The following is a 12,032-nucleotide window of genomic DNA, read 5'->3' as shown; positions in this document are numbered from 1 at the left end:
AGAGTATCCTTTATTTAATGAGTTTCAAGCAAGATCCGGGTAATTATAGATTCTAGATCTCTAGAGGAAGAAAGAATAACCAGAGCCTTTCTAAGGATAAAGGAAAGGAAATACATCATGATTGACAGGGAGAGGTGCCAAAACACATAATAGGCATAATAGCATACCTAAGATGGAGTTTGAGAGCCCATTGTGTTTATTCATTCAATAATTTGTTCATTCAAAAATATTGAATCCCTTTATAGGTACCAGGCACTATGCTTGACCCTTGGCATTTTATAAACATCTGTTAAGAGAACAGGGTACTATGGTTGTTCCGTGAAATAAATGGAAAATTGAAATCTGCTTATAAGGAGTGGGTAAGGTTTGCCCTAATTACTGTGGATAGTTATTTTCATTCTTATCCAAATGCATGTAAGGATTGTGGTGGTTAGTAATTCCTAAGGCCTACTTCCTATTGAAATTGCCATTTCCTCCTATCTTTTATCATGGAAAATAACAAATCTTCCTACTTTTAATAGCTTCTAGAGGATCTGTTTAGGTTATTTGGTGTTGTTAAAAGAAAAATAAGTTTTGTTACAAAAATTATCTTTGTTAAATAAAGATTCAACATATGCCATCCCTCTTGGGAAGTCTCTGGAGAATTTTCTTTAATGAGATAAAGATGGTTACTGTGACAATTTTATTTACATATTCTACTTATGCCCAGTGGTACATGTTTTTTTCTTCAATAAGAATATAATTTATATAAGTATTTATATAAAATGCACATACCCATTTCCTATGAAACTAGTTCATATCCCAGTTATGAAATGTTTAAAAAATTGAACTTATTCACCATGTGGTCATTGGTATATAAAAACATTTTAACAAAAGATGTGTGAGAAATGGCTGGTCATAGATAAGAGTAGAAAAGTACATATTGTGCCACAATTTGAAAACTCTTACATGCCATGTTCAGGAGTTTGAATTTATCATGTGGTCTTATAAGAGTTTTAAACAATCCTTTGATAGTTGTAAAAACTGTGCCTATAAGACACACTAGGCATTATATAAAATGTAAATCTTATATGATGATTATTTGACTAAGTATAAACTATGAAAGAGGGAAGTTTCTTAATAGAGCATGATGATGTTATATGAGTGACTATTCAGATTTTAAAATACTCTTTCTAGAAATGTATATTAGCCATTTCCCTCATTTTATGTCACTTTTTAAAATAGTAATTTATTTTGGCTATTTTTGTGTTTGTTTTTCATGGTAACTTCCAGAATTCCATAAAAATATTTTTAATGAGAAAAATCTGAAAACTATGCTACTAATTGCACTGATTAGAAAATCAAAATTACTTTCATATAACTGATCTTTGGTACCTAACCTCTTGTAGTTTCTATGCTTTCTTTCTAAGTGTCTTCTAAAGAAACTGAGGTGGAAAGTGAGTGGTCACCTGAGAAAGACCATTATGTTAAAGATAACTAAAAGTTTATAGTGGGATGTTCATTTTCGAAGTAAAAAATTAGTTACCCTTCTAATTTTTCAGTGATTCTTATAGCTTTTAGTAATACTTATATTTGGAGCACAAATATTTATTTAAAGGGTCACTACATGTCATACCAAAATTTAAAATACCCCAATTAGGGTTGGGGAAGTATTTCTCGGTCTGCTTTTGTGTAAGATCTATTTTGGGCATCTGGAAGCATGTAGGATGGGACAAGACACATGGTAGGCTTTGGTTAAGAACAGAGGAAGTAGGATAATGACATCACAAACTATCAGGAAACTGCCTTAGCTGGGCAAAACGGCCACTTAGTTAAGAGGAGGGGGCAGTTTTGGTCACTAGTGATCAATGACTTTCTGGTCTTAATCACTGATTTAAAAGACACAAAGAAAACTGAAGTGGGCCTGCAGTTAATACTAGTTGACTGACTGTGCCAAGAATTTTGTAGCCTGAAACAGTATGGCTACAGAACCTAGAGGATCTTCATAAAGCCCTTACCTTTTCTTATTAAGGAGATAAAAGATGTTTGAGAAGTAGTCCCTCCCTTACCACAGGGAACCTACCCAGCAGATAGTTGGCAGAGTAAGGATGTGCACACAGATAAACCGAAGGATTCACATTTGGCACAATTCAAGCCTTTTAGGAAGTTAGGAGAGAAGATTTTCTTAACTAGAAATACTTTATGAAGGAGTTGGGCCTTAGAGGATAGATAAAATTTTTTAAAGGTGAGGGAATGAGGAAGATGAGTTCAGGAAATGAACTGGAGAGTATTCCTTTTGTCTGGAGTGCTCATGACAGAGGGGTAATAAGATGAGACGAAGAAGATAGGCTGGAATCTGGAGAATTTTGAAAGCACGACTGTCAAATGCAAAGTATTTTTTTATTGCAGTATTTGAAAAACTGCCATTTAGTGACTTGTGACCAGCATTTTCTTTTTAAATGAAATAGAATAGGAAATATCAGAATACATTATTTTTATAAGGATTGTTTGTGAAACTTTTGCTCCAGGTATGTGTGTTACATGTATACCCACATTTACTGGAACCTGATGTAAAGTTTCTAAAGGAGTCTTGGTCGAAGTTAGAAATCCACTGCTTTACTTGACTATGAGGAACAGAGGATTTGAAGTACAAGCATTAAAGGCTCAAAGCAAACTTGAAGATTAATTTGGCAGGATAGTAACTATGAAGGAAGGCGAGAGTCCGGATGGTGAGAGACCAGTTTGGAGGTTACTGCTGTGCTTCAGAATGATTTGTCCATAATGAGAATGGTAGTTCTGGAAATGGAAAGGAATGAAGACTTGGGGAATGATAACCCTACTATATATGACAAATTGAATGTTCGCATGGAAAAGATGGGAGGGAGGAATCAAAAAAGAAAAGTTTAATATTTGTAGCCTGGGTACTTGAATGATAATACAGTATCTTTAATAAGAGAATATTGGAAAAACGAATTCTGTGAAGGCAAGATGTATAGGTAAGCTGAGTTGAAGTGTGCCTGGCACTGGTTCAGAAGGGCTAGGTCTGAAGATAAAGACTTGATAGATGGCTATCTACATCTGACCATTGAACCTCTGCTGGTTAGAAAGGGTTCATTACAAGAAGAGGTTTGAAGAGCCATTAAAATAGATTCTACAGAGTCCTCACTGTGTGGTAAGTATAAGCAGTTTTGTGCTGTCGAACCGTAACAAGTTAAATATTTTACCTGTAATCTTATTTGATGTTTGTGTATGATATAAACCTTTGACTATAAATACCATATCTAATAAGATCTTATGTTTTATTTCTCTTCTAGTCATTTTAGCTTTCTGTTTTATAATTGCTTTAATGGTATGCTAACTCTGTAAAATAATTAGGTTTCAACAAGTCAAATACAATTATTTTGTAAACTTTAGAGATTTGCTGAAGGGAATTGTAAAAATAAAGATGCTTGCTCATTTATATGGCATGAAAATTTTGAATAGCTTGAATGGTTTTCTTTGAACAAATTAAAATTTTTATTGTCTTTAAGCAGTGAAGACTGAAAAGCAAAGCTTTCAGAATATTTATAAATCCATCTGTCTTTAAAATAAAGATAGCATATCTGGTTTAAAAAAAAGCCATTTCATAGCTGTTAATTGAAATTTAAAGTGTGAAACTTTTTAAAAATATGAGAAAATGATATAGGTAATTTTAATCTTTATGTATAGATTTCATTCAAAACATCTTGACTATTTGTATATTGCTATTATATATAGATACAGGTAATATTTTACCAGAATCTACATGGGGGGTACAAAAGTATTTTGTTAACTCTCTATAAAATGAATATACTGCCCCAAATCACTTATCCTATCTGCTGGAGCCAAACAGAGCTAATACATAGCTTCTCAGCAGTGGATTAGCAAATGAAAAGAAGTGCTCTGAACCCAGGAGAGGAAAATAGGAAGTGTCAAGAAATACTCCCATCCCCCTTTCTTCTCTTCCAAGCTTGTAGATATTTGTGTGACTAGGCCCCTTTGGGGTACGCTAGTAACTGTCTCCGAGCTGTGGCCAGGCATTTAGATCTTTGTGTGACCAGGCCCCTTTGGGGTACGCTAGTAACTGTCTCCGAGCTGTGGCCAGGCTTTTAGATCTTTGTGTGACCAGGCCCCTTTGGGGTACTCTAGTAACTGTCTCCGAGCTGTGGCCAGGCTTTTAGATCTTTGTGTGACCAGGCCCCTTTGGAGTACTCTAGTAACTGTCTCTGAGCTGTGGCTCCAGGCAGCAGAGCAAACTGGAGATCTCTGGTGACAGCAGCCTGGCTCTCTAGCTCATTCATTCTTCCCTGCCCTTTGCTTGGTCGTCCACCCCCTACTGGTTTCTTTCATAAATAGACTGAGCAAGTGGGCCCCCTACTCTAAAATATTAATCTCATGATCTGTCATTCCATCATTCTGGTTTCACTTCTTCGGATTTTTTAAAAGATTTTATCTGAAAGATCGCCTTTTAAAATGCAAATACCCCTGGGAGAGGTCTGACCTTAGTCCTCAGCTAACATCTTAATTATCAGTTAGTACCTAAGTTTGTCTTAGTACACATTTGCCTGAGAAGACCCCTGGCTAAAAGTGATAAAACTAGAGGGAAGCTAGCATTTATAATATTAATATTAATAGTAGTAGTAATAATACTATTATTATTATTATTATTATTATTATTATTGGCAGGTAAGATGTACTAAGGGCCATATTATTAAGTGCCAGGAATTGTAAGTGCTTTACAAATATAAATTTCCCTAATTCCCTCATCAACCCTATTGATATTATTTTACAGATAAGAAAACTGAGGTATGTGGAACATAAATAATTGTCTATGTCATGTAATAAATGCAGCCGAGTGTTAGACTCAGGCATTTGGATTCCTTAGGTCTGTTTTGCTGTGAGACCTCTTCCCTTCTATATTGCCTCTCAGAGAGATGGCATCTGATCAACATTTCACCCTTTTTACAATTTTGCATCAAATGGAATTATGCTCTTTGATTATAGGCCACTTCCTGTTGAAGGTCAGGGGCCTTGCCATCATCTAAATAGATTTTTTAGTAACAACTGTAACGAAATAGGAAAATTCCTTATAACTGAGGGAATGTATTTGCAGGATATAGAGGAGAAGGAAGTAAAGAGACTAGTCTATAATCTAGCACTATCTTTCCTATTTAAAACTTATTTTGGGGAATTTAAACATATGGATTAATAAAATAATTTGTAGTCCTAGTACCCCGAGATAATCCAAAAATGAATGAATGAATATATATGTGTATATATACATATACACATACATATGTGTGTGTGTATTCTTTCTAGGTTTTTTTTCTTTTGAGCCTTATTTTCTGAATGTTCTGCAAGGTGTCAACTCATACCACCTCTTTAAAATTTTAGAATGAAATAATTTCCCTTGAGTATAAATAAACAGCATTTCGCACTTCATCTCTACGAGAAGTTTAACTAATAATTATTGTCTATGACTTGCCAGAAACAAATGTTTAACTAAATTATCTCTGTGTTCTTTATATGATCCTTTTTAAGTAAAAGTAGATAGAAGAGAACCCTAGATTCTTCACTTAATCTCCATATTGAGTCAGTTCTTTAAACCAGTGTTTGGTCAGCACTAATCTACCTCTGCTCCTGTCTTTGCTTCAACACTGCTACAGCTTTAATTTCCTTGTAATATCTGGAGCAGTAGAGTCTCCTTTAATTACTCATCCCTCCTCTGGATCTGCCGTTCAGATCCCTCTGTAACCTACATATCTGATTGTGTCATTCTCCTTTATAGAATTCTTCAGTGGCTTCTTAATTGCTCGTATGCCCTGGAAGCAGGATTTGAGGATGACTGGGGCAGGGAATTCTCCAGGTCCGAAGTAGCAGTTTAAAAGGGGAGTTTGGAATGTATGCTTGTTCCAGGTGGCCACATCCCTTGACTCTGCTGACTCCACATAATAAGGGCCAGGCAGGAGCCCTCTAACGTGTCAGGTCTGGGCCCTCATTGTCTGGGTCTAAAGGCAGAGTGTGCTGCTGCTGTGTGGACAGTAAACTTTTGGTGGCAGCAAGGATCAAAGCTGGTAGACCATCTAGGAGCCTAATTGCAGTAATCCACTTGATTGTGGCTTGGTCCAGGGTGGTGGCAGTAGAGATAATAAGTAATCAGATTCTAGATATATTTTGAAGGTAGAGCCAAACATTCTTCCTAAAGGATTGATGTGGGGAGAGAGAAAGAGAGGAGACAAGTATGATTCCAAGATTATTAACCTCAGTACCTGGAAGGATTTAGGGTAATGGAGCATATTAATCACTGATGTCTTACTTTTGCCATTAGCGGCTATTGTTGAATGCTAGTTCTAATAAAATACTATATTTGACCAGATTTGGGGCCTCAGGAAATTTTGAGGGAAGAGAAGTGAAGTGTGTGCAGTTGTGAGGGCTGGGACTGGCAGTCTTAAATCTTTATTCAGCAAACCCTGTATCTAAAAGTTAAGAAATTGGTGGTGGGCAGGAGTATCTCTGATTGCTAGGAGATTTTACAAAAAAGAGGTGGGAAGAAACCAAAAATCAACTTTACCTTTGCAGTTTTCTTAGGGCCTTGGGCAGCATCTGCAAGTAACATTGAAATTCATATTGTCTTGCTGTCCTAAAAAATGTAAAGCATTGATCATGCTACACACAATGTTCTGAGTGATCTGTATCTAGGTCCTCACCTGCAACATAAAATTTGTGTTCAATTTATGTTAAATCACTGAAGATAATGTTTTGTGATTCCCTACTTTTTAACTAGATTTCGTTTCACTCTTTTTAGGTTCAGGTAGCAGATGTGTTTCTTGAACTGATAAAGGAACAAGTTTCTGGGTCAGAATCACATTTGTTTTATTATGTTAAGTTTCTTTGGTGTGTGGGTTTTTTTTTTTTTTGCCGTACACGGACCTCTCACTGTTGTGGCCTCTCCTGTTGCGGAGCACAGGCTCCGTACGCGCAGGCTCAGCAGCCATGGCTCACGGGCCCAGCCGCTCCGCGGCATGTGGGATCCTCCCGGACCGGGGCACGAACCCGTGTCCCCTGCATTGGCAGGCGGACTCTCAACCACTGCGCCACCAGGGAAGCCCTGTGGGTTTGTTTTTTGAAATAAGCTTCTAATTTCAGATAATGCTTAGCCTGCCAGAATGTAGAAGTTCATTATATTGCCACTCACTTCATATTTTTCCTCTTTTTTCTTAATTTGCTTATACATCCTTGCACATTCCTGAGAGTCTATTCAAATACAAAGACAGAATGGGAGAATGCTTTTCTCTTTCCTTAAGGCAAACTGTCAAGTCTATCAAATCAGAGTCTATCATTACAGAGCCATGAATTAAAGGTCATTATTGATTTACTACTGGAAAGCCAAATTTTAAATGGTAGTTAATTAGAATATTTATATTTAGTATTATTTAAATAAATAGAATGTAATATTGATTTGTTCACTATAGCTATGTGTCAGATATTTATTGTTTACTGAGCATTTACTATGTGCCAGATATTTTGTTATCTCAGTCCTTTAACAATTCTGTGAAGGTGGTATGATTTTTCCCTGTTTTACAGATGAAGTTTAGAGAAGTTAGAATATTTGCTCAAATCAGACATATAAACAGTTTGTGGCAGAGGTAGCTTCAAACCTAAGTTCTTCTACTTCAAAACCCATGCTTTTAACTATGATTATATTTTAGTAACTCCACTTAGGGCTCTCAGAATATAGACACTAATGAGATGTATTTGGGTCTTGCCAGTCCCAATTTTTAAGAAAATGAATATTTTTGTAAACTGCCTTCAGACTATTGGATAAAAGGGGATGTGAAAAGGGATTGCTACCCATTCTTTACCGGTAGATGGTGGCATAAAATTAAAAACAAAGTTTTTAAAAGGAACCATTAGAGAAAGTTAGGGGATGTGTGCGTGCTTTCAGAGCAAGGTGGATGAAAGATTAGTGAAGTCTAGAGTAAATGAAAAGTGAGAACTGCCTATGGTATTATGACAGGCAGCCCAAGTACTGGGAGCAGAGAGAACAATTTTATAAAATTATTCCTGGAAAAAATACCTTGTGAAAAAGAAAAATATTGGCTTTTTGTTTTTCTTTTATTAAAAACTGACATTGTTCTGCTTAGTTTTCAGATGCTTCAAATGTTATGAACAGAGACTTGTTTGGATTATGTGTTTCTCAGCTAGACTAAATAAATGCTAACAATGGATAAGTGCAAACACATTGGGCAGTTGCAGCTTGCTCAAGACCATTCCATCCTCAACCCTCAGAAATGGCATTGTGTGGACTGCAATACAACTGAGTCTATTTGGGCTTGCCTTAGCTGTTCCCATGTGGCCTGTGGAAGATATATTGAAGAACATGCACTCAAGCACTTTCAAGAAAGCAGTCATCCTGTTGCATTGGAGGTGAACGAGATGTATGTTTTTTGTTACCTTTGTGATGATTATGTTCTTAATGATAATGCAATTGGAGACCTGAAGTTACTACGAAGTACATTAAGTGCAATCAAAAGTCAAAATTATCACTGCACCACTCGTAGTGGAAGGGTTTTACGGTCTATGGGTACAAGTGATGATTCTTATTTCTTGCATGATGGCACCCTATCTCTGCTTCAAAATGAAGATCAAATGTACACTGCTCTTTGGCACAGGAGAAGGATACTAATGGGTAAAATCTTTCGAACTTGGTTTGAACAGTCACCCACTGGAAGAAGAAGGCAAGAACAATTTCAGGAAAAAATAGCAAAAAGAGAAGTGAAGAAAAGACGGCAAGAATTAGAGTGTCAAGTTAAAGCAGAATTGGAAAGTATGCCTCCAAGAAAGAGTTTACGTTTGCAAGGTCTAGCTGAGTCCACCACAGTAGAAATAGTTCCTGTTCAAGTACCAGTGCAAGCCTCAGCATCACCAGCAGAAGATAAAGTAGTATCTACCTCAGAAGATGTAAGACTAAAAGAAGCCAGTGACTTCTCTGTTAAACAAAGACCAGTAGTAACTCCTGGTGTAACAGGATTGAGAAATTTGGGAAATACTTGCTATATGAATTCTGTTCTTCAAGTGTTAAGTCATTTACTTATTTTTCGACAATGTTTTTTAAAACTTGATCTGAACCAATGGCTAGCTGTGACAGCTAGTGATAAAACAAGATCATCTTATAAGAATCCTTCAATCACAGATACAGTATATCAAATGAATGAATGCCAAGAAAAAGAAACATGCTCTGTTCGCTCCAGACATCCAAGTTTATCATCAGGACTAAGCGGTGGAGCATCAAAGAGTAGAAAGATGGAACTTATTCAGCCAAGGGAGCCAAGTTCACAGTACATTTCTCTCTGTCATGAATTGCATACTTTGTTCCAAGTCATGTGGTCTGGAAAGTGGGCCTTGGTCTCACCATTTGCTATGCTACACTCAGTATGGAGGCTAATTCCTGCTTTTCGTGGTTATGCCCAACAAGATGCTCAGGAATTTCTTTGTGAGCTTTTGGATAAAATACAACATGAACTAGAGACAACTGGTACCAGGTTACCAGCTCTTATCCCTACTTCTCAAAGGAAACTTATCAAGCAGGTTCTGAATGTTGTAAATAACATCTTTCATGGACAACTTCTTAGTCAGGTATGGATTTTTTAAAAATCTTATTTTCATCTTGGGGAATTCATAAAGTGAAGCCTAAAAAATGCATATTCTCTGTATATCTAGTATGTTAGCACTAGTACTGTTCTCAGGTCAAAATTGGTCACTTTTACAATGTATGAAGAAGTCAGCTCACTCTTATAGTTGCTTCCTTCATGAATCATTGGAAGTAGTTTTACATCCATGGTATTAAAGCTTTTTGATGGGGAGAGGGAATCAGGAAACAGAGCTTCTCAGGTTAATGATATTGCATTCGTTCTCTGAGGGATTGAGAAGAGTTTAATCCCACAAGGAACAGATTTGAAGATACTTTTTTTGCGATATGCAGGCCTCTCACTGTTGTGGTCTCTCCTGTTGCGGAGCACAGGCTCCGTACGTGCAGGCTCAGCGGCCATGGCTCACAGGCCCAGCCGCTCCGCGGCATGTGGGATCTTCCCGGACCGGGGCACGAACCCGTGTCCCCTGCATCGGCAGGCGGACTCTCAACCACTGCGCCACCAGGGAAGCCCTGAAGATACTTTTGTACTGGGAATGGATTTGGTGTACACTTGAGAAATTTCAGGGACCAAGGAGTAGCCCTGGAGGATTTCCTATAGAACCGAAGGGGGCAAGGTTTGAAAACTTTAACAAGTAGGTAGCAAAATTTTAAGGTAAATAAATGTGATTTAATCTAGAAAGATCCTAAATGGTTTTCCTTTATTTTAATTACACCCGCAAAAATTTCCCTTGTGAAAGTCACAAAACCAGAATCTTCCATCTAATTAATGATTCTCTAGAATGAGTGGACTTGTTGGTAGACTATTACTAGACATCGGCTCTCTACTTTTCCAGAGCATAGAGCTTTAAAAAAAGTTTATTCAAAATTGAGTTATTTGTAGTGAAGTGGATGGACCTAGAGTCTGTCATACGGAGTGAAGTAAGTCAATATGCATATGGCTGATTCGCTTTGTTGTGCAACAGAAACTAACACAGTATTGTGAAGTAATTATACTCCAATAAAGATCTGTTAAAAAGTTTATTTGCAAGAGGGATGAGATATGGGGATATATGTATATGTATAGCTGATTCACTTTGTTATAAAGCAGAAACTAACACACCATTTTAAAGCAATTATACTCCAATAAAGATGTTAAAAAAAAAAGTTTATTTTTTAACTGAGGCAATTAGGCCCCTATACACATGCCTCTGTTCCTCAGTTCAACTTTCATGGTAATGATACCACCTTTTGTTTTTATAGCATACTTTTCTGGAATGTAGTTTAAATACTTCAAAAGTATTTCTTAGGGAATATCTATGAAGTTTATTGCCCTTCATATTTCAGAAATGTATAGATTCTACATTGTGTCAATTAGCACATAAGAGTTGTGCTTCTTGTGTTGCATGCAATTTTATTTTTCCACCATCTTTCTCTGTCATTTTTAACTTTTTATGCAAAAGTTAAAATACACAATTATAAAGAAAATAATATATACCATATAGAAAATCTATATGGCATAGTAAATCTATGCAGAAGAAAAATCATCCCTTAGTACCATAACTCCACATAACCCACACATAAAACTATTAATATTTTGGTATATTTCCATCTAGGTTTTTTTTTTTTTCCTGAATATTTATACATATTTTTCCCACTAATTGTATGGTCATGTTGAATTTACCTGCTTTTTTTCACTTTTTCATTTAATAATGTAAGGATTTTTCATAGTCATCAAAATATTTGATCATTCTTTTCACAACATTTCAGTGTCCATCATATGTATATACCATAATTTATTTAACCATTTCCATATTGTTGACTTGTAAACTGTTTCCAGACATCATTATAATGTCACGATCAATTAATACGGTTTTTCTAATGATTTCCTTAGGACAGAGTCCTAGAAGTAGAATTACTTTGTCAAAGATTAGGACTTTTGATACTTGGCTGCAAATTTCTTTCCAGAAAGTTGCCATTTTATATTTTGAATAGTGGGAGAGTGGTTATGTGCTTGTTTTTTCCTTTATGGATGAATTTTGAAATTAATAAAAATTGTTATGCTAGCATTTTGCTTTCTTCCTTTCAATGTGTAATAAACACTTAGGAAATTGGTCATCTCAGGAGATTCAGAGGTTGGACTTCCCCGCCCCGCCGCACCCCCACACCAAATTCAAGAAACTTCTCAAAAGGTCAGACTGTGGTCCTAGGGAGTCCCCAAACTAAACACCAGGAGTATTATTTTCTTTGTGTCATTGTGTTAAATCTAAAATCTACATTAAAATTGGCCTCTTTATTTTTTTGTTTGTTCCAGGAATATAGCTTTTATGAAAGAGTTTAGTGATATTTCGTATCATGTGTGGATTTTTAGATCTACAGAGTCTGTCTTCAGTTATGGGCAGTGTTT

At 36.3% G+C, this 12,032-nt stretch overlaps 1 protein-coding gene across 1 annotated transcript in view; it reads left to right on the top strand.

Annotated features, from left to right (window-relative positions):
• Window positions 1-12,032, top strand: part of USP44 (ubiquitin specific peptidase 44) — a 24,275-nt gene that overhangs the window by 2,918 nt on the left and 9,325 nt on the right. The window contains exon 2 of the mRNA XM_007468218.1: window positions 8,142-9,633. Coding sequence (XP_007468280.1) covers window positions 8,212-9,633 — 1,422 coding nt within the window. The 5' untranslated portion in view covers window positions 8,142-8,211. The remainder of the gene's footprint in view (window positions 1-8,141; window positions 9,634-12,032) is intronic.

The sequence above is a fragment of the Lipotes vexillifer genome, unplaced genomic scaffold, assembly GCF_000442215.2.
Source record: "Lipotes vexillifer unplaced genomic scaffold, Lipotes_vexillifer_v1.1 scaffold180, whole genome shotgun sequence".
In the NCBI taxonomy this organism is placed as follows: Eukaryota; Metazoa; Chordata; class Mammalia; order Artiodactyla; family Lipotidae; genus Lipotes; species Lipotes vexillifer.
This window is presented reverse-complemented; position numbering and strand designations above follow the sequence as displayed.